This window comes from Lepus europaeus, chromosome 7 (genome assembly GCF_033115175.1).
Source record: "Lepus europaeus isolate LE1 chromosome 7, mLepTim1.pri, whole genome shotgun sequence".
In the NCBI taxonomy this organism is placed as follows: Eukaryota; Metazoa; Chordata; class Mammalia; order Lagomorpha; family Leporidae; genus Lepus; species Lepus europaeus.
The window spans coordinates 76,235,607-76,259,607 of record NC_084833.1 but is presented as its reverse complement, the minus strand read 5'-3'; the positions used below and the strand labels follow the sequence as shown (position 1 = coordinate 76,259,607).

Here is a 24,001-nt window from a genome sequence, read left to right as displayed (position 1 = left end):
CCTGCCATCGGATCAGCGCGGTGCACCGGCCGCAGCGCACTGGCCGCGGCAGCCATTGGAGGGTGAACCAACGGCAAAGGAAGACCTTTCTCTCTGTCTCTCTCTCTCACTGTCCACTCTGCCTGTCAAAAATAATTAAAAAAAAAAAAAAAGAAACAGACTTTTTCACATGAACAAGACAGCAACCCCACAAACTCCTTGAAACCCCTTCTAATGTTTTATCATCCTGAAGTGATGGCCAGTGACTTTAGTTATCTCAAATTTTCTATCTGTGATCAAAACTCGTTTTTTCCCACCACATTAGAAATAGGTTTGCTTTAACATCTCTATTTCCTTTCTCTCAAGGTCCTTTTCCATGCTTTTTTCTTCTCCCCTCCATCTACTATTTCCCCATATGCTTTTTTTAAAAACTATGTTCAAGTTCCTGTTTGAAAGGAAAATATAGCATTTCTGGTCTAAATTCTGATACATTATTATATAGCTTATCAAAAACACCCAGCTTGAAAATCACCTGAAAAGAAAAAATAATAGACCTGAAGGTGTTGCTTTGGAACATCTTAGAATAGCTGGGGGAATTCTTTATTTTTTCTTTAGATGCTATGTTGAATAAGAGGAAGTTAATCAAGTTAACAAAGAGTATATTTCAAAAGTAATGGTCATGTGTATAGAAGCCCTTAATACCACATGCTAAATGAAGAGGTAAGGATTATTTTTATTTCCATCATAAATTTCTCCAAAATTCCAAATGCAATGTTAAATAAACAAATATGAAAATATTAAATTTTTGAGTAAATGAAAACATAGATGATATCTTAAATATTCAAAAACATTAATAGAGTAACAATAGGTGAATCAATTCACTGTTTATCAGAAGTCATCACACATTCTCAGCAACAACCTGTCAGTGCTATAAGAACTATTATGTCAGTGGATAAACAGAAAGTAAAAGATTTCATTAAGACATAGAGTTTAAAATCATATCTTCCTGTGCTTAAAAATTGCTAAACTTTGGGCTGGAGCCATGGCTCACTTGGTTAATCCTCTGCCTTCGGCACCAGCATCCCATATGGGCGCTGGGTTCAAATCCCAGTTGCTCCTCTTCCAGTCCAGCACTCTGCTGTGGCCCAGGAAGGCAGAGGAGGATGGCCCAAGTCCTTGGGCCCCTGCACCCGCATAGGAGACCGAGAGGAAGCACCTGGCTCCTGGCTTTGGATCGACGCAGCGCGCCAGCCACAGCGCACCAGCCGTAGTGGCCATTTGAGGAGTAAACCAACGGAAGAAAGACCTTTCTCTCTGTCTCTCTCTCTCACTGTCTAACTCTTTCTATCAAATAAATAAATAAATAAAATTGCTAAACTTTGTCATCTTTCAAAACATTGTATTGAGAAAAATCAAATGAAAAAATATCAGTTTCTATGCTACTCTGCTGTCAAGTTTTGTGGAAGAACAGTAGATAATCTAATATATATATATATATATATATATATATTTAAGAAACTAATTTTATCTCCTAATAAAGTACTTGTTTCATCCTATACATAAACACCCAGAAGGTAAAAGAAGGTCATCTATTTTCTGAAGAAATACAAATTATCACTTTGGAGCCAAGCATATTCGACAAGCACTTATTTATAGTGATAATTTTAAAAGGTAGCCCCTCAAATAGAGAAAAATTTATTTCTTTTCTACTTTATGTAATTCAATCAGGATACAAAGATTCAGCTACTCCATTTGTAATGCTTATACAAAGAACATCATCACCAGAGTTAAACATTCAAGAAAGGAACACAAATGTAAAGGATCAGTATGCTTTTCTACTCATTTTAAGTCATTTATGTTTCCATACACATGAAAACATAACAATGATAACTAGATTGTATAAAAAGATCATTGCTGATTACATAATCAGAGGTTTTAATTTCAATGCATTTTCAATTACCAAACTATTGACAATTAAATAGGACAAACATTGCTTAGAAAAATCTAGTCTAAGTAAGTGAATTACATAGGGAGAATAAGTTGTACAATCAAATTAATAGGTTTTAGACACATGAGTATAAACCCAAATGGTCCCATTTCCCAGCTATTTGACCACAGGAAAAAATGTCTAACTTATTGGAGCCTCAGTTTATCTATAAGGCCAATTTCTCCTTCACACAGTTGTGATGATTATTTTAAAATATAATGTATAACAGCTCTGCATAAAACCTCTTATGATACATTATAATCTACAAAGTAGTTGGGTTTTTTTTTTTTTTTTGATAGGCAGAGTTAGACAGTGAGAGAGAGAGAGACAGAGAGAAAGGTCTTCCTTCCATTGGTTTACCCCTCAATGGCCGCTACGGCTGGTGCGCTGTGGCTGGCGCGCTGCGTCAATCCAAAGCCAGGAGCCAGGTGCTGCCTCCTGGTCTCCCATGCAGGTGCAGGGCCCAAGCACTTAGGCCATCCTCCACTGCCCTCCCAGGCCACAGCAGAGAGCTGGACTGGAAGAGGAGCAACCGGGACAGAATCCAGCATCCCAACCAGGACTAGAACCCAGGATGCCGGCGCTTCAGGCGGAGGATTAGGCTAGTGAGCCGTGGCGCCAGCCCACAAAGTAGGTTTCCAACTTCTTCAAAGATTATCATTTTACTAACTGGAAAAATGATTCTAGTCTTAAAAATGTCTTAAAACCCCCAGAAATGCTTAATATGTAGACAAAATGAAGCAATAAATTCAGAATGGAGATATAAATATGGAGCCCATTGTCATCCTACATCCACTTAACAAATTTACACTGAGACCCATAATTCTAAAATTTGTATGTACTAATCTTTATTCCTCCTACCTAACAGGATTTCATGAAGTTCCCTATTAAACCTTACCTAACATATATTTTTACATTCCAGGCTAGCGTGATTTTTTTAATGAACTAGAACAAATAAATTCCTTTCTATTTTCCTACCTTATCTTATCACAAATTTTGCTGTATGATAGATATGTTGATTTCTGCTTCTGTTTATAATCAGTGGATCCCATAAGGGCATGGTTTTAGTCCCAGCTGCTCCACTTCCGATCTAGCTCTCTACTATGATCAGGGAAAGCAGTTGAAGATGGCCCAAATCCTTGGGCCCCTGCACCCACTTGGGAGACTAGGGAGAAGCTCCTGGCTTCTGGCTTCGGATCAGCCCAGCTCCGGCCATTGAAGCCATTTAGGGAGTGAACCAGCAGATGGAAGACCTTTTCTCTCTCTCTCTCTCTCTCTCTCTCTCCCTCTCTCTCTCACTCTACCTCTCAGATAAAAAAATAAAATATTTTTTAAAAATGTATTCCAAATGAAATCTACATACCAGTTGGTTCCAGATTCAACCTAAACTATGTATTTTCACTCCTCCAAGCTATTTTTTAGTTATTTTCTTAATGTAATTGTTTCCACAAAACAATTTGTAGAAAATAAGCTCCTATAAAGGCAAAAATCAAATCTTATCATCTATCTCAACAGCACTCATTCTACCACCCTTAAAATATCTATTATTTGTATGTTCCAATATGTTTGTTTTGTCATAATTTTCTACTTTCTGAAGTCAAATTATTAAATTCAAATTGATTAGCAGTTTATCCTTGCTAACAATAATTATACTAGTTGCTACTCAGTACTTTTTTTTTCTTTTTGTTGTTAATTTTAAAATTGTAGCTATCACATATAAGGGAGAACATGCAGTATTTGTCTTTCTGGGTCCAGCTTATTTAACTCAACATGATGTCCTCCCGTTACATCTATTATGCTGCAAATGATAGAATTTCATTCTTTTTCATAGCCAGATAATATTCTATTGCGTATGTATATCACATTTTTAATCCATTCATCTGATGATGAACACCTTTGTTGATCCCAAATTCTGACTACTGTGAATATGGTGGTGCAGGTATGTCTTTCATACATTTTGTTCAAGACTTTGGGTATATACCCAGTTGTGGAACTGCTAGATCATTACAGCAAGTCTATTTCTAGTTTTTTAAGAAATCACAGTGTTTTCAACACTGGCTGCACTAATTCACATTCCCAGTCATGGTGTATAAGTGCTCCCCTTTCTCGACATCCTTGTCAGCATTAACTACTGTCTGTGTTTTAGATTTTAGCCATTCTGACAGAAGTGAGGGAATATCTCATTGTGATTTTGATTTGAATTTCCCTGATAGCTGGTGATGTGGAGCATTTTTTCATATATTTGATGCCCATTGTATTTCTTCTTTTGAGAACTTGTTGAAGTCCTTTGCCCATTTCTCAACCAGATTCATTTTTTGTTGTTGAGTTCTTTAAATTGCTGATATATTTGAGATATTAATCATTTATCAGATAAGCAGTTTACAATTTTTTCCCATTCTGTTAGATGTCTTTTCACTCTGTTGATCATTGTCTTTGCTATGCAAAAGCTTTTGAGTTTGATATAGTCCCATTTGTTTAGGTTTTTTTTTGTTTTGTTTTGTTTTGTTTTGTTTTTTGTGCCTGTACTTTAGGGGTCTTGTCCAAGAAGTCAGCCCTTACACCAATGTCTTGGAATGTTTTCCTTACATTTTATTCCAACAACTTCATAGTCTTAGTTCTTCAGTTGAGGTCTTTGGTCCATCTTGAGTTGATTTTTTATTATGTTGAGAGGTATGCATCTAATTTCATTCTTCTACATATATACATCTAGTTTTACCAGTAACATTTGTTGAAGAGGTTATCCTTACTCCACTGTGTGGTCACAGTGCTCTTGTCAAAAATCACTTTGCTGAGCTGTCTGCTTATGGCCTGAGAAAGCAGTGGAAGATGGCCCGAGTGCTTGGGCCCCTGCACCCACATGGGAGAACCAGAAGAAGTTCCTGGTTCTTGGCTTCAGATTTGCCCAGCTCTGGCCATTGCAGCCATCTGGGGAATGAACCAGCAGATGGAAGAATGTTCTCTCTGTCTCTAGACTGTCAGTCTGTAACACTACCTCTCAAATAAATAAACTTCAAAAATAAATACTTCAAATAAAAACTTAAAAATAAGGAAAATAAATTTCAAAAAATGATTTGGCTGTATGTATGTGGGTTAATTTCTAGGCTCTCTATTCTGTTCCATTGATTTATGTATCACTTTTTATGCAAGTACTATGCTATTTTAATTACTATAGCTTTGTAGTATGTTTTGAAGTCAGACATTGTGATGTCTGTAGCTTGATTTTTTTGTTCAGGATTGCTTTGGATATTCTGGGTCTTTTGTGATTCCAGACGAACTTTATGGTTGTTTTTTCTTTAATTATGTAAATAATGTCACTGGCATTTTGATAGGGATGGCACTGAGTTGCAGATTGCTTTAGGTAGTATAGACATTTTAAAAATATTGATTCTTTCGGCTGGCGCCACAGCTCACTTCGCTAATCCTCCGCCTGCGGCGCCGGCACACCGGGTTCTAATCCCAGTTGGGATGCTGGATTCTGTTCCCGTTGCTCCTCTTCCAGTCCAGCTCTCGGCTGTGGCCTGGGAGGGCAGTGGTGGATGGCCCAGGTGCTTGGACCCTGCACCCGCATGGGAGACTGGGAGGAAGCACCTGGCTCTGGGCTTTGGATTGGTGCAGCGCGCTGGCCGTGGCGGCCATTTGGGCGGATGAACCAACAGAAAAGGAAGACCTATCTGTCTCTCTCTCACTGTCTAACTCTGCCTGTCAAAATATATATATATATTCTTTCAATCCATGATCAAGGAATGTCTTTCCATTTTCTTGTGTCCTGATGATTCTTTCATTAATGTTCGATAATTTTCATTAGTTAAATTTATTACTAAATATTAGATTTTTATGTGCCTCTTGTGAATGGGATTTCTTTCTTGATTTCTGTTTCAGTGAGTTCATCATCAGCACACAAAAAAGCCACTGTTTTTTGTATGTTTATTTTGTAACCTGCAACTTTACTGAATTAATTTAATTCTCACAGACTTTTGGTAGAGTGTTTAAGATTTTCCATGCACATCATGTCACCTGCAAACATGGGTAATTTGACTTCTTTTCCAACTTTGATGCCCTTTCTTTCTATTCCTTAATTGATTCCCTAATATTTTGTTTACAATTTTTGCATCTATGTTCATTAAGAATATAGGTCTGTAATGGTTGTGTCATGTCTTTAGTTTTGGTATCAAAGTGATGCTGGCTTCATGAAAAGAGTTTGGCAGAGCTCCATCCTGTTCAATATTTTTGGAATAGTTTGAAGAGTATTTGAGTTCTTTTTCTTTGAATGGTTTGTAGAATTCAGTGGAAAAACCATCAGTTCCCAGACTTCTCCTTGATGGAGGACTTGATTACTGCTTTAATTGCATTGCTTATTATGGGTATGTTTAGGTTGTTTACATTTTCTTGATGTAATTTTAGTAGGTTATATGAATTCAAGAATTTATCCATTTCTTTGAGGTTTTCCAGTTTGTTAGCATATAATTCATAAGTAGTTTCTTTTGATTCTTTGGATTTCAATCATGTCAGTTGTAATGTCTCTTTTTTTCATCTCTAATTTTATTAGAATTTTTTCTTTTTTTCTTTCTTAGTATTGGTAGAGGTTAATCTATTCTGTTTATCTTCTCAAAAAACAACTTTTTGTTTTGTTGATGTTTTGTATTTTTTTAGTTTCAATTTCATTTATGTCTGCTCTAATCCTTATTTTCTCACCTTCTGCTGATTTGGGGTTTGGTTTGTTCTTGTGTTTCTAAGTCTTCAAGATACACCATTAGACCTTTAATTTGAGACATTTTTATTTTTTAATATGAGCACGTATGCTATAAACTTTCTTCTCAATACTGCTTTTGCTGTATCTCACCAGTTTTGATATGTTGTTTTAATTTTCACTTATTTCAATCAATTTTTTTATTCCTTTTTTAATTTCTTCAATGTCTCATTGATGATTCAGTAGCATGTTATTTAACTCCCGGTGCTTATGAATGTTCTATTGTTGTTCTTGTTGTTAATTTCTAGTTTTATTCCTTTATGATCTTAGAAGATACCTGGTATGATTTCAAAATTTTGAAATCTGCTGTGACTTGATTTGTGGCCTAATGTGTGACCTATCCTAAATGTTCCATGTGCTGATGAAACAATGTGTATTCTGTAGCTGTGGGTGAAATTTCCTGTAAATGTCTGTTATCTCTGTTCGCTAGACAGTAACAACTCCAATATATCTTTACTGATTTTTTGCTTAGATGATCTGTTCATTGATGACAGTGGTGTTCTGAAGTCACTCAGTATTATCTCTCATTTTAGGTCTAATAGTATTTTCTGTATATATCTGAGTTGTCTTGTGTTGGGTACATATATTTCTGATTGCTATGTCTTCTTGCTGAATTGAATCTGCTCATTTTTGGTTTCTATTTGCTTTGAATATCAGTTTCCAATCCTTCACTTTTAGTCTGTGTGTATCTTTGTGAAATAATTGCAAGCAGCATTTAGTGGGGTCCTGATTGTTTATCCATTCAGCTTGGTTAGAGAATTTAATCCATTTACATTCAAGGTTACTATTGATACACAAGCTATGACCTGTCATTTTGTTGATTAGATAATGATTCTACCTGCTCTGTTGGTGAATTTATTAGTGTCATGTGTTTTCATGATGTTTACTGCTAATTCAAGATACCCTTCAGAATTACTTGTAAGGTTTGTCTGGTAGTGGTGAATTCTCTCAGTCTTTGCTTATCTGGAAAATTCTTTCTCCTTCACTTTTAAAGGATGTCTTCACTGGATATAATATCCCCACTCTCTTCTGGCCTGTAAGATTTCCACTGAGAACTCTGATGCTTATATAATTGGTTTCCCTTTATATGTAACTTGTCGCTTTTCTCTTACTATCTTTAGGATTCTCTCCTTGTCTTTAACTTTTGACAATTTGATGACAATGTACCTTGGAGATGACTTTTTTCAGTTGAGATAGTTTGGGGTTCTTTGAGCATCTTGTATCTGAGAGTCTATGCCTCTTTCAAGACCTGAGAAATTTTCAACTATCATTTAATTTAGCAGGTTCTCAATTCACTTTTTCTTTTATTCTCCATCAGGAATACCTATAATACAAATATTTGGTCATTTAATACATCCCATAATTTGGGTAGACTTTCTTCATTATTTTTAATTCTTTTATCTTTATTTTTTGCATGATTAGGTTATTTCAAAATTCCTGTTCTTGAGGTCAAAGTCTTTCCTCCACTTGGTTTATTCTGCTGTTACAGCTCTAAATTATATTTTTTTATTTCACTGATTGAATATTTAATCTCCAAAATTTCTATCTGGTTCTTCTTAATGAGTTCTATTTCCTTAGTAACATTTTCATTCATGCCACTCATTGATTTGCCCATTGTTTTAATCTGTCTATCTGTATTCTCTTGCCTCTCATTGAGTTTCTATATAATTATTTTTTTGATTCTGTATCTGTCACCTCATAATCTCCTTCAGTTCTGGAGGGGTACTGTCTTCTTTTGGAGGCATCACACTACCTTGCTTCTTCATGTCTCCTGTTTCCCTACACAGACATCTGCCCATCTGGTGAAATAATCTCTTCTTTATGGAGTAGGTTTTAACATAAAAGAGTTCATGATTTCGCTGGAACATAGCGTATCACTTTGCTTGTTGCTTTGGTTTTGATTCTAGTGAACCCAAGAGTATAGTATCTGAGCGATCTCTTCTGTCTTAATGTCAGCTGCATCTTTAAGTGACACAATGGTCTCACCTGCTGCAGTTCATATGGATGGAAGTGTGGCTCTGACGTGAATAACGGTTTCCTTGGGTATATGTCTTTGTCCATGGAGAGTTAGGTGTCAGTTTCCCTGGTGAATGTGATAGCCAGGACCTTGTTCTTGATGCTGAGGGAGACAAGGTTAGAAGTGCTGTTGTCACACTGGCAGGCCTGACTGATGCTAGAGCTTGTGGCACCAAATGCTGTGGCTCTAGGACTGGGTGATATGGATGAATCCTGCCTCAGGTCCTACCAGGTGAGTCCAATTGGTGCTGTGGTTTTACCAACAGCTCTAGTCCTAGGACAAGAGGATGTGAACTGAACCCTATCCAGTCCTCCAGGGTGACTACAAGGTATACAGGAGATTTTGCTGTGGAGGGTATGAGTCCAGAGAGGTGGAATGCAGGTAGGTTCTTCTCAAAGGCTGCCAGGTAGCTTCTGGTGGCACTAAGAAATTTAAATGAATTGTTACAGTCCTAGTGCTATGGGGTTTAGTGGAGTCATCACTCAGATCTCCCAGGGTGTTAGTGGATTTTTTTATGGGCTGCTTTGGTGTTAGCCCACAGAAGCTAAGGTGAATCCATTTAGTTCCTGTTGAGTATGTGAGCATGGCTCTGGGGCCAATGCCCAAAAACTCCCACAGTTAAAGTATACAGGGTGTCTGTCCTTTTCCCTACATGTTGCCCCAACTCTGACTATGATGCTGTTAGGAGTAGAACAGAGGCGTGCTGCACTACCTTTCCTTCAAAGTATGGCACTCTGCGGGGGAGGAGGAGAGAAAGAAAGCAAGTCAGCTTCCCTGCTCCCAAGCCCGGTGGTTTCTCAGATCCCAGTCAGCACTCTAATCTTAAGGTCAAGTCAGTAAGCGATTGTGGAATTTCCTCTCTACTAAAACTGAGAGTGGTTGGGTACATGGCAATTTCTTCCTACCGTTTTCATTTAGGATATATTTATGCATTTGAAAAGCAGAGTGACAGATTGAGAGGGAGGGAGGGAAGGTAGGAGGAGGAGGGTGAGAAAGAGAAGGTGGGGAGGGGAGGAGAGGAGAGGAGACAGAAGGAGAAACAAGAGAGAAGAGATTGATCCATGAGCTTCCACTCCCTAAATGACCACAACAGCTGAGATTGGGCCAGGCTGAACCTATGAGCCAGGAGCTTCATCCTGGTCTCCCATGTGAATGACAGAGGCCAAAGTATTGGGTTGTCTTCCACTGCTTTCTCAGCTGCATTTGCAGGGAGCTAGAGGGGAAGTGGAGCAGCCAAGAGTCAGGCTACTCCCATATGGGCTGTGCCACAATACTAGCCACAACTGCAATACAATGCCAGCCCCCAATCTGTATTTTCTTAACTAGAAAATATTTTCTCAACCTTAACAATATCAGACTTATAAGAAAGTTCCCAATTTAAGAGATGTTAAAATCTGAAAAAAATAGAAGATGGTGACTATGAAATGCCACTGATTAGAAGAAACATCCAACATTCAGGAATACTAAAATAGAAGAAAAATATGCATTATAAATCTTTAACCTCATTTTAGAAACTGAAGGTCAACAGTGCTTTATCATTTTGCTCAATGTTAATGCTGATTAACCAATACAGTCACATGGGTGAACATCTAAAATTAAGAAAGAAATGGATCAAAAGCCAACTACTTTATTTCTTCTCTATTAAGTAAAAAAGTACACATCCAATATATTCCTATGTGCTCACGTGCTTACTTACAAAATTGTGTTGTATATATTTCCCAGCCTTCCTATAACAGAAGAAAAAGCTCAAAAGTTCATTGTCCTCCCATGAGAATATATATATTAATTGTTAAAAATCTGAAATTCATTTGCAAGACTTCTAGGCAGATAACTGTGTCTGTCTTTATTCCTGGGAAAGTTTTCATTTCTCAAAATGTCACCAAACATTTCTGTTTTTTTGAGAATACCAAGAGATCAATGAAGTCTCTTTCCAAGAAAATATGTCTAAAATTATACCAAAATGGTTTGCCAGCATAAAATTAAATATTAAGAGTATATTACTTTTTGATTAATGAGAAAATATACCAACCAGTCAAATACAATTCCACTTAACTTCTTATATATTCACTTATACCCACCTTTATTTCATTTTTTGTTAAGTTTGTTAAAATTTGTTTAATTTTTGTTGAGTAATACTGTAAATGCATCTTGAGCTCCTGTACCCATGTGGGATACCAGAAGAATCTCTGGCTCCTAGCTTGGGACTGGCCCAGCTCCAGCCATTGTGGCCATCTGGGAAGTGAAACAGCAAGTAGAAGATCTCTTTGTCTCTGTCTCTGTCTCTGTCTCTCTCTCTCTCTCTCTGTAACTCTACCCTTCAAATAAATAAATGAATGAATAAACAAATCTTCAAAAAATAACAGTTGGGTATAAGTATTTTTGGTAAATATACTTCACATATAATGTTATTTTCTTACAAGGAATATAATAGTGGCTTAGGCTATTTTATCTAACTTCAATAGAGATGAGTAACCAAGGATTAGGTCCATTGTTTCCTTTGGGATTGTAATACCAGATAGTTTAATTCTATCATTCCTTTATGTAGGTTTGCTAGAGTACTTTCATAGAAGGAGGAATTTTGCTTCACATTACACCAATATGTGTTTACCATGAATAACAGATAATTGTAAATGTTTGAGAGATTTTTTTATTGATAAGTTTTAAAAATAGCAACTGCTAGTGGTGACGAAACCCCAGTGGTTATTGAGAGTTCTTATATTTAGATGTATTTGCTGTGTTTCATTTGATTGGAGGTTTTTTGTTTCTTTGTTTGTTTTTTAAATCTTTAATGATATTCAGCTTGTTCTATTCTTGGCATGATGGGGGCTCTTTACATTGGATCTTGGTTGGGCCATTTATCATGACTCTGGTAGTTATTGGTAGCTTTTTGCTACGACATATGTTTTAGGGAAATGTTGCCTATTTTCTGTCTCAGATCATGCATCAGTCCTGCTATTGAGAAACCAACTGCTTTTAGTGGGAAAAAGTGTCCAGAGATCAATAAATATCATAATATGGATATTAAGGTAGTTATTACAACTGATGGACCATTATTTTTCAGATTTTCTAGTCAACAGGATTGGAACTGTTTATTTTGAAAAGTGTAGTGACATGAATTTATACTAAAAATTATATTTCCATATAGGCCTACAGGGCTTTACTTCACTAATCTCACATCTGCATCTCAAATGCATGATTATCTGGATTTCAAAGACACCAATATAATCTCTCAGTTTTAAAATCACATGAAATACACAGTGAAAGGATCTTCAAAAATGCCCAAAAATGGGGTTAAAAGATAATCTGGAGCTTCCATAGGCCTCTTGTATAAAAGTTAATTATGGCGACACTGTCACCAGCAATATGGTTAGTGAAAGTGTTTGGTTTTTTTTTTTTTTCTTTTCTTTTTTCTTTTTTTTTTTTTTTTTTTTTTTGACAGGCAAAATTAGATAGTGAGAGAGAGACAGAGAGAAAGGTCTTCCTTTTCCATTGGTTCATCCCCCAAATAGCCATTACGGCTGGCACGCTGCAGCCGGCGCGCCGCGCCAATCCAAAGCCAGGAGCCAGGTGCTTCCTCCTGATCTCCCTTGAGGGTGCAGGGTCCAAGCACTTGGGCCATCCTCCACTGCCTTCCCGGGCCACAGCAGAGAGCTGGACTGGAAGAGGAGCAACCAGGCAGAATCCGGCGCCCTAACTGGGACTAGAACCTGGGATGCCAGCGCTGCAGGTGGAGGATTAGCCAAGTGAGCCATGGCACCAACCTAGTGAAAGTGTTTAAGAATTCTTCTAAACATTGTTCCACTGTCTTTTTTTTTTTTTTTTGGGGGGTGGGGCTTTAGTGCATATACCTCTTGGCATATATGAAATTACTTGTTTGAAATAACTTGTAATCATTTTTCTCTTTGTGATTATGCCATTATCTTAGTATACACTTTGGTTTATTCATCACTGCAAGTCAAGATTTATTTCATTTTTTAATGTTTAATTTTTTTATTTCTTTACTCTGATGAATGGTAAAAGGAATATAAGGAATAGCTTTTTATGACTATGGTGATATTAACTACACCTTCGTATGTTAAATTTGCCTATTAAATTGGATGAATTTCTGAATTGTTTTTTTATCTTTCAACAGTGCATTGGAGTTAATACTGTATATTTTATTTTGGTAGACTTGTAGTATGTATTCATATCTAAGGTTTTTCCTGCATAATTATAAGACAGAAGTTTTTCCTAAATATTCTTGCTCGATTCCTTTTTTAGATTTAATCAGTAATAGTCCTTTCTATTTCTTAATTTTTTTCTTTTTTTTTTATTTAGGAAATCTTTTATTTAATAGTATAATTTCATGAGTACATCTTTAGGAATACAGTAATTCTTCCCACTATATCCACCCTGCCACCCCTACTCCTTCTGCCCTTCTTTCTCCCTCTCCCACTCCCAGTCCCACTCTCAAGATTCATTTTTAATTAAATTTATACGCAGAATACCAACTCTATAATAAGTAAAGATTTCAACTATTTGAACACACACACACACACTAAATATAAAAAATTGTTTGAGAATAAGTTTTACAGTTAAATCTCATAGTATGACTCATTAAGGATGGAGGTCCTACATGGGGAGTAACTGCACAGTGACACCTGCTGTTAATTTAACAATTAACACTCTTATGTATGATGTCAGCAACCATCTGAGGCTCTTGCCATTTGTTGCCCAGGCTATGGAAGCCTTTTAAGACCACAGTGTACATCAGTATTAAGGCAAGGCCAAAGGCAAAGTGGAAGTTCTCTCCTCCCTTCAGAGAAAAGTACATCTTTCTTTGATGGCCTCTTTTTCCACAGTGTCTCACTCCCGGAGATCCTTCATGTGGGATTTTTTTTTTTTTTTTTTTTTTTTGGCTACAATGTCTTGGTTTTCCATGCCTGAAATGCTCTCGTGGGTTTTTCAGCCAGACCAGAATGCCTTAAGGGCTGATTCTGAGGTCAGAGTACTACTTAAAGTGATTGTCATTCTATGAGTCTGCTTACATTCACCTTTATATATTTAAGTTATCAAATTCTAAACAATACATTAATAACATAACAATTACGGAATAGGAAGTGCTATATTTTATCCTTAAGTTTTTGCTAGCAAAACAGAAAAAGAAACATGGCAATGTAACATTATATTCAACTTAAGCTAAATTTTGTCTCAGTAAGGAAGTGAATTCACAAAAAGCACAGAGATAATCAGACTGATAATAATTTTTAGGAATGGATATTTATTACAGCTGATATAAAACTCTTTTGACGATTGATAGAGAATTTAGAAAAGTCAAAACTCAGAATATGCATCTTTTTAAATGTTGATTTAATTTTCTTTATGTGAAAGGCAGAATGAGAGAGATGAATAGACAGAGAGAGAGAGAGAGAGAAAGATCTTCTGTCCACAGGTACACTCGCCAAATGTTTACAGCATCCAGGGTTGGTCCAGGCAAAAGCCAGGAGAGGAGCCTGGAACTCAATTTGAATTAAGTCTCCCACATGAGTGGCAGAGACTCAAGTACTTGATCTATCATCTGCTGCCTCCCAAGAGGCATGTTAACAATAAGCTAGATCAGAAGCAGAGTTGCACAACTTGAACCAGACATTGCCAATATAGGATACAGGCATTCCAAGGCTCAGCTTAACTGGCTACTACACAACACATACCCCTAGAATCTACATCTTAATTAAGCCTCAATAAGAGGAAAAAGCAGACAAAATTCATTCTTTCTCCTTTTCTTTCTTGCTCCTATGATAAATATCATCATTTCAAATTGTTTAAACCTAAGAAATAAGTATCAGTTCTATATATCACAAAATAGAAATAAAAAAGATAATTTTCACTAAAATATATATATTTGTAGAGTTATTAATAAAATGTTATTTGTGCTTAAGAGTAAAAAGAATTGGCAACTAAAGATTTAAAAACAGTTTATTTTTAACTTAAAATTTGGTTCTGTGACCTAAAATAGATTCATATGTCAGGTGCATTCAATATTACACAAATCAAGTATTTCTCCATTTGTAATAAAAACATCATAGAATTCACTATTTTATACTTTAAATATTGAGAACTATGAATTATCAACTAACAATTAGGTAAAAATTTTCATCTTACTTCTCCATTTCTTAATGATGTGATGGTTCCTCTTGCTACACCCATTCTAAATAGTGTTTCTGTAGCCTGCAAATTAAAAAAAAAAATGTATAAACTATAATCTGAACTCAACTACATATCCAAAACCAAAAATGTACAAACATCCAATACATCTAGAGAAGAAAGGCACAATAAGAGCCAGAAGCTCTAAATTCTATCCCAGAAATTTCATTTTACAATCTTTTTATCCTATCAAAAGATCAAACTGAATTAGTTCAGAAGGCTATTTTGATAGTCTATGATTCTTCCAGGTCTATAGTTTCAAATAATTTCACTTAAGTAAGTGTGAGCATCAATTTGATAAACAAAAATTATATTAAAATTCAGTATATGGATTCAACTCAGAAATTGTGCTAAATTTTAGTTTCCATTTAAAATCATTTCAAATTACTTGTTTTAGAGCTATACAGACAGAAGCCAAAGTAATTTAAGATGTTAAATATCAAATAACACTCTAAATACTAACAGGTAGTGACAAAGAACAATCAGAAAAGTAATGTATAGTAACAAAACACAGACAGAAAAGGAATTTAAGATGGCAGTTTCACTTACAATATCATCAGAAAGAATGAAGAACTTATGAAAAACTTAAACAAGGCAGTGATATACTTGGACACTGAAAACAATAAACTATTGCTGAAAAAATCAAAGAAGACACAAATAAATGGAAAAACATCCTGTATGTATGATTTGGAAGACTTATTAAAATAGCAATACTACCTTCAAAGTGCTCCAGAGATTCAATGCAATTTCAATAAAAATATCAATGACAGTGACAGAAAAAGAATGACCCATCCTAAACTTCATATGGAACCCAAACAGAATTCAAATAGGCAAACAATCTTTAAAAAAAAAGAAGAAGAAAGTTAGATGACTCACATTTCCTGATTCAAAATACTTTCCGATATAAGAAGCCTACAATAATCAAGAAAATTTTTTTTTAACTTTTATTTAATGAATATAAATTTCCAATGTACAGCTTATGGATTACAATGGCTTCCCCCTCCCATAACTTCTTGGGCTGTATTTAAATTTAAAAACCAACTGCTGTTTCATTTCCCAAATGCCTGTGATAGCCAGGGCTGGGACAGGCCAAAGCTAGGAACCAGAAACTAAATATGGGTCTCCCATGTGGATGACAGGAACTCAAAAACTGGATCTAGTTCCTGCTGCCCCCCAAAGTATAAAATTAGCAGGAATATGGGGTTGTGAGTGAAGCCAGGACTGTAACCCAGGTACTCCAAAACAGGAAGTCTGTACTTCAAGTAGTATATAAACCACAACATCAAATTTAAAATTGATGTTTTAACCACTAGGGTAAACCACCCCGGAGCCTTACTTTGCCAATAAAAAGACTTGCAAAAAATTGTCAAAAACTTAAAGAATGACTTTAACATGAAAGAGAAAAAAATAAACTGGAGAAAAAGAAGAAATTTGGAGTAAACAAATAAAATAGCAGGTCAAAACAAAAAAAAATTCAAATATACTTATGACCACTGGAACTGTCAAATGAAAACAGGGTATCACAAGAAAAGGAACATTTAAGCTTTCGGAATTATAACAATTCTGCAAATTTTAGCAAAAGAATTCAAGATAAAGTTGAAGAACTTTTCTAGGAATTCAACAAAAAACATAGAGTAGACGACAATTACACTAGAAATGTTGCCAAATTTTTTTTTAACTTTTATTTAGTGAATATAAATTTCTAATGTACAGCTTATGGATGGCTTCCCCCTCCCATAACTTCCCTCCCACCCGCAACCCTCCCCTCTCCCGCTTCCTCTCCCCTCCCATACACATCAAGATTCATTTTCAATTCTCTTTATATATAGAAGATGAATTTAGTATATATTAAGTAAAGATTTCAACAGTTTGCACCCACATAGAAACACAAAGTGAAACATACTGTTTGAGTACTAGTTATAGCATTAAATCAAAATGTACAGCACATTAAGGACAGAGATCCCACATGAGGAGCAAGTGCACAGTGGCTCCTGTTGTTGACCCAACAAATTGACACTCTAGTTTATGGCGCCAGTAACCACCCTAGGCTGTCGTCATGAGTTGCCAACGTTATGGAAGCCTTCCAAGTTCGCCAACCCTGATCATATTTAGACAAGGTCATAAAAGACAGGGTGAGGATAGTAACTAATGATCCTAAGAGTGGCATTTACCAGGTTTGAAAAATTATACAGCATTAAGTGGGGAAGAGGACCATCAGTACACACAGGTTGGGAGTAGAGCCATTGGTGGTAGAGTAGAGGTTATGATTACAAAGGAATGAGGCCCAAGTACGCTAGACAGGGTCTAGAACAAAGGACAGACTCATTATTAGAGGAGCTAAGAAAGGTGCTGTCTAAGCTACAATTAAGTTTTCTGATTGAGAGGCAAATAGAACCTGATAGAAGGGGCTTGATAATAATCTGTTGGGCTTTAGGCCTTGTAAGTTAAGAGGGCCAGACCTAGCTATCACTTCACATGGGGTACATCCTAAGGGAGGTGTGAACCACCTGGGGGAAGGCACCCTGTTGACTTTCATTACTTAGCTGGACTGGGAGGAGAGCTGGCCAGGTAAAGGCAGGTGGCATCTCTAACAAGAAATTTACAGTTCTGCCTGCAATGTTGCTGACCCTACTTGACCATCCCCTCAGCTGCAGTGGTCACTTTGGAAGTTGGGCTGAGTGAAGGGCTTTTCAGCTTAGAGCCAATAAGATCTGTGGCTCTGACCTGGGCATCCTTCGACTCCAGGGCAGGTCCATTTCTAGTGATCCAACTCTTGGCAGAGCTGCCAGGGCTCTTCACAAGCTGAATTCTGCTGAAGCCCAGGCTTACCACATTGAAAGCCACTGCAGTGGACTGGCCTGTTGGGTCTCCTTGAGGGCAGATCACTGTACAGATCAGCCATTAATAGGCCTGCCACCCATTGCTTCTGATGCCGAGCTTTCTTTTCCTCCTGGTTTGTGTTAAAGCAGACCAGAGGATGCAAGTCAAGGGAGTGCCCGTGTCCCATCTCTAATCTTCGGTGGCCTGAACTACAAGTCTATAGTCACAGGCATGTTCTGTAGTAGTTTTTCTAAGGTAGACAATGCCCATGAGGAAAATTATATTCTCAGTTGAAAACTTTCTTTCCCTTTGGTCTGAAAGGGAGGTTTTTTCTACTTACTGTTTACTTCACTGATGGCGAAGTAAATCTAGCTATGAAATTATAATTTGAGCTCTTATTTTGGCTATGCTATTACAGAAAAATGTTAGCCATCTCTTTTATAAGGTCTAAAGATTAAATTGTGCATCCTATAGATTCCTTCATAATAGAATTAGTTACCTACCTTGAAGAGAATAGAGAAATGAAAGAACAAGTTGGGCTTAGAATAGAGAAATGAGGGAGCAAGTCCTAGATCGCTTGCTGACAATAGCAATATCACATGAATACTTAGCAAACCGTTTCAACCATTAGATAACAACTTAAGAAAACATTTACCAGAAGGTCCAGTGCCTTCTATACATTTTAAGAATCATGTATTTGGAAACACCTCTTAAATATCTAACATGGTGTAGTTTGTTTAAACAGTAAACTTAAGCAGAAACATATAAAATGTTTTTAGTTTCTTTGTACCAACAAGTATAAAACATATGATGCAGAGATTCAGGTCACACGAATTAAAATGTATCTTTGATTGATTTTAGCAGCTTAAATTTATGGACAATCTTATGTATAAGCCAATTAAAATAAAACTCTTAATAAAATTTTCCCATGTGGACATACAATATGTACACACATATAACATAACACAATAGACCAATATAGCAATTTTAATAATAGCTTTTAAAATCTTTAACCCTTTTTGTAAATTGCCAATTGATTTGAATGGCTTTTTGTTTTTAGTAACCTCAGTTAACCATACTTGCTCTCAGTTGGTACTGTTAATACATTATTGGCTTCATCTGTTTACAGAGCCATCCCAAAGTACTGAATACAATAGAAGTGGCTGGAAAAAGTCCATAGGAACCTATAGGAGGACAGCTAAACACAGAACCAACAACGCTTTAGTTTTATGAGCAGCAAATCCTATATAACTGTGGATGACAAAAGACTTTAAGTTGCCATGTTCAAAATTATAAACTCAACCAACAAGAGGCACTTGCTTACGTCACAATATTTTTGAAAGCACCTGTAGGATTTTACAAGTATTTAACCCTTTAGGCCTCTGGGGCTTTCTCATTAAGATAACTATCATGTCTAGTAAGATAAGATCATTAGACTTTTTAATTCTCAAACACTTGTATTAATAGCATTTTCCATTATAGAAACTTAAAATTTAGTACCATGTCACATCTTGACAGTACTTCTAATATAATCCAAATAGCCTGATTAGTTGGTGTCTCCATAAGATGAGAGACATAGGTCCTTCTACTTTTTCGGTTGGGCCCAAACTAGAAAAACCAAAGTCCAAGATTTACTGGAAATTTTAGAGTCCAGATTGTTTGAAACCTTGATTTTTTGAATGCCTGTCAAGAATGCCAAGAAGGATCAAAATCCAAAATATCTAGTTGAAATAAGATTCCTTAAAATCATGACATAACATAGACCAAATTTGATCATTGTTACAAGGTGATTATTCAAATCTTTGAAAATAAGCACATATTTAAATAACCCATAGCTCTTAATAAAAATTCAGCTGTTTTTGAACAATTAGAATTTAACAGACATCAAGAGAACATAATAGATTACTTTAACACATTGCTTTAACAGAGCATCAGAATCTAATTCTATGTCAAAGAGAAATTGAGCTTCCTGTGATCTTTTGCTGTGAGGTTTCCTTCCTGTACCTTCTTTCATATTGGTGACCATGTTTCTGTGTTTCTGTGTGTAACACATCTTTAAGCATCTTTTGCAGGGCAGGATGAGTGGCAACAAATTCTTTCAGTTTCTGTTTGCTATGAAAAGTCTTAATTTCACCTTCATTCACAAATGAGAGCTTTGCTGGATATAATATTCTGGGCTGGCAGTTTTTCTCTCTTAGTACCTGGGCTATGTCTCGCCATTCCCTTCTAGTTTGTAGGGTTTCTGATGAGAAGTCTACTTTGAGTCTAATTGGAGATCCTCTGAGAGTAATCTGACGTATCTCTCTTGCACATTTTAGAATCTTTTCTTTATGTTTCACGGTGGTGAGTTTGATTACAACATGTCGTGGTGAGGACCTCTTTTGGTCATGTTTACTAGGGGTTCTATGAGCTTCCTGTACTAGGATGTCTCTGTCCTTCTCCAGACCCGGGAAGTTCTCTGCAAGTATCTCACTAAAAAGGCCTTCTAATCCTTTCTCTCTTTCCATGCCTTCAGGAACTCCTAGAACCTGAGTGTTGGGTTTTTTAATATTATCCTGTAGATTCCCAACCATATGTTTTAGATTTCTAATTTCCTCTTCTTTTCTTTGGTTTGACTTTATACTTTCCTGTGCTCTGTCTTCTAAGTTCGATATTCTCTCTTCTGCTTCGCCCATTCTGTTTTTAAGGCTCTCTAATGTGTTTGTCATTTGATCTATTGAATTCTTCATTTCATTATGATTTCTTGTCACTATCACAGTTTCTTGTTCTACTAGTTGTTTCATTTCATTTTGATTCCTCCTTAATATTTCATTTTCGCGCAAGAGATTTTCTATCTTGTCCATTAAGGATTTCTGTAGTCAAGAATTTGTTTTTGGGAACTTCTTAATGTTCTTATCAATTTTTTGAGATCTGCTTCTTGCATTTCTTCTATTTCATCATCGTCATAATCTTGAATTGGGGTGTCTTTTTCATTTGGGGGCGTCATAGTGTCTTCCTTGTTCTTGTTACCTCAGTTTTTGCATTTGATGTTTGAGATATTGGAGATATTCTTTGGTTTCTTCACTGTGGTGTTTTTTCTTTTTATAATATGACTCTAGAGGCCGGCACCATGGCTCAGTAGGCTAATCCTCCGCCTTGCGGCGCCGGCACACCAGGTTCTAGTCCCGGTCGGGGCACCGATCCTATCCTGGTTGCCCCTCTTCCAGGCCAGCTCACTGCTGTGGCCAGGGAGTGCAGTGGAGGATGGCCCAAGTAGTTGGGCCCTGCACCCCATGGGAGACCAGGAGAAGCACCTGGCTCCTGCCATCGGAACAGCGCAGTGTGCCCGCTGCTGCGCACCTACCGCGGCGGCCATTGGAGGGTGAACCAACGGCAAAAGGAAGACCTTTCTCTCTGTCTCCCTCTACTGTCCTCTCTGCCTGTCAAAAATTTAAAAAATATATATATATATATAATATGACTCTAGAATAAGTGGACTGTCTGCTTTTGATGGAGCCTTAGAGACTCGAGATTGAAGGACCCTTACGGGGGGAGGGACAAGAAACTAGGCCTTGGCAAATATCAGGGGCTTCTTAAGAGGTTAGATGTTCCCCAGAGTCTAGCAGGCAGGACGTTCTCTGGGAAGGAAAAGTCAATCCCCTTCAGAGAATCTCTAGGCACACCCAGAGCAGAACTGCCCCTCCCCTCTGGGAAACCTCTGGGCATGCCCAGAGCAGAGATGACCCTCCCCTTCGGATAGTCTCTAGGCGCGCACTTATGATGTCTCTGTGACCGGCCAATCCTGTAACACCTCAGCACTCTCCCTCAGCACTCTCCGGTATGCTAATTGTCCCTCCGAACCAACCAATCCTGTAACACCTCTGCATTCTCCACCAGCACTCTCCACCAGCATTCTTCGCCAGCGTTCTCCCATATGCTAATGGTCCCTCTGAACTGACCAATCCTACGCATGCACATTAAGAATATGCTAATTCGTTGCCTATAGAACCTGTGTGAAACTGCTGCTCAAGGCTCCTCACCGCCTGAGGTAGGGGCCCGTTTGCGCAAACGTTCAATAAAAACCTCGTGCTTTTTGCATCAACTCGTCTGGAGTCTGGATCTTTGAGCGTCCTCCCGAGCAAGTGGGCATCTCTGCAACTGAGAGGTCCAACAAGATGGGTGTGGTCTGAGAGTTTGGTTTGGTTCCTCAGGGTTGAGGGTGTGTCAAAGGTGACACTCCCAGGTTAGGTGTGGTAAATCTCTCTCTCTCTCTTTTTTTTTTTTTTTTTGATTCAAAAGGGAATTAATTCCGCACATCTGAACGGAATTGGAGGTAGTTAGCAGGCGAATAATATACCCACAGGAGCCAGAGATCGGAAGCTCTTTCCCAAGGACCACACAGGGAATCTCTGCTGCCCTCAGTGTGGGCTCCAATTCTCCTGCAGACTCCCACTGGGTTGCCAAGGTTACCGAATTGTATCGTCTCTGGAGAGTACTCACGTGAATTCCGTGAGTTCTCTCCCCCCCACCATCTTTTTTTTTTTTCACAGTCTCAGTTCTTTAGCAACACACATTCACTAGGTCCCAATCTCCTGTTATTTCATTCCCCCCTCCCCCGAGTCAGGTTTTTCTGCTAGGCTCAGGGCCGGTGCAGACCTGAGGTCGCCCTGCTTATGACGTATGTCCAAAATGGCGCCTGCTCTGTCTTGCTCGCCTTTGAGAGGTGAGCGGAGAGAGAAACTTGTCTGTATCGGTCACTTTTTTTTTTTTTTCTCTCTCTCTCTCTTCTAGTTAGCCTGGTGAACTTTTCCCCACGGAGTTTCAAGCCTCATTCCCTCTAGTCTCCTCTTTCCGCTTCCCTGCCGGTGTCTTGGGCTATTGCGGTTCGGCTCACCTTGCGTTCCAGCTCTGGTGTGTTGAGTCTGCCGCTAGTGTCCCGAACTGTGGGCTCCCACGCTCTCCACGCAGGTCCACTGTGAATCACTAGTTCCAAAATAGGTTCCTCTGCTGTTTCTTCCCCTACTCTTCCTTGAACCTCAACTTTTATTAAACTGTCTCTCCCCAGACTATCAGTGTGTTCCCTTCCTATTCTGCCATCTTGCCCTCTCCGCCAAATATTAAGTACATGTAATTACAAAATGAAAGAGCATGCTGAGTACTAAGCACAAAAAATAAAAAAGACCAATAATAAGCCACATTGGCACGAAATTTCATCCTACAAGAGATTAAGAATCAGAAACCTCTAGACTTCTTAACAGTAATAGTTGAGCTAGAAGGTAATGCAACATTGAGATAAACATAATTTCCCACACAGAATTCTGTATTAATTTAACTCTTAATTGAATATAAAGATAGAATAAAAACAAATCTTCAGATATGTAAGATCTAAAAATAAATACATCACAATGGGTAAAATACAAAATAAATCAGAAAAAATAAAGTAGTTCAACAAAGGGAAAAGCAATAGAAGTCCCAAGCAGTCAGATCAGCCTGGAACAGAATGACAAACTTATCCAAATGAGGAAGCTCCAAAACAGGAAAAATATAGCAGATAGATCATTGCATGTCTCTGATAAGACAGAGAGTAGTCTGATCTGCTAGAAAGTTAAGAAGTAAATTAGTAATAGGTACAAAGAAACTAAGCAAATAAAAAGCCAGGCAATTATTATCTAAGAAAAAATGTAAAGTAACAAGAAAAGTTGTATAATGACAGCTTTGAATGATATTTCCATAGTTTAAATGCTAAACATTATCATAAACATTAAATAGTATTACATCTAACATTTATGTATTACCAGTTGTAGACATCCCCATCTACAACACAGTGTAAAAAAAGAATCAATTTCTATTTTCAGTAGTAGGAAATCAACAAAGTGTAAAACTGAATAAAAAATAATAGCATACACAGGATAGATATAAATAAGCAACAACCAGCAAGTAGTTGCTTCTGTATTCTGAAATTCAGGTATCAAAAGAGGTAGAGAAGATTATTATTGTTTCTCCTACTATCATTTTAAACTACATATATGGACCGGCACCGTGGCTCACTTGGCTAATCCTCCGCCTGTGGCGCCGGCATCCCATATGGGTGCCAGGTCTAGTCCCGGTTGCTCCTCTTCCAGTCCAGCTATCTGCTGTGGCCTGGGAGGGCAGTGGAGGATGGCCCAAGTGCTTGGGCCCCTGCACCCACATGGGAGACCAGGAGGAAGCACCTGGCTCCTGGCTTCAGATGGGCACAGTTCGGCGGCCGTAGAGGCCATTTGGGGGGTGAACCAACGGAAGGAAGACC

The 24,001-nt window shown here is 37.6% G+C and overlaps 1 protein-coding gene across 3 annotated transcripts in view; it reads right to left on the bottom strand.

Annotated features, from left to right (window-relative positions):
• The window catches only part of TMEM135 (transmembrane protein 135), a 305,852-nt gene that overhangs the window by 171,484 nt on the left and 110,367 nt on the right, over positions 1–24,001 (bottom strand). For 2 of the 3 annotated variants that reach the window (XM_062196847.1, XM_062196849.1), the window contains exon 5: positions 14,872–14,937. The exons of the other annotated variant lie outside the window; for it this stretch is intronic. In XM_062196847.1, coding sequence (XP_062052831.1) covers positions 14,872–14,937 — 66 coding nt within the window. The remainder of the gene's footprint in view (positions 1–14,871; positions 14,938–24,001) is intronic. 3 annotated transcript variants of the gene reach the window in all.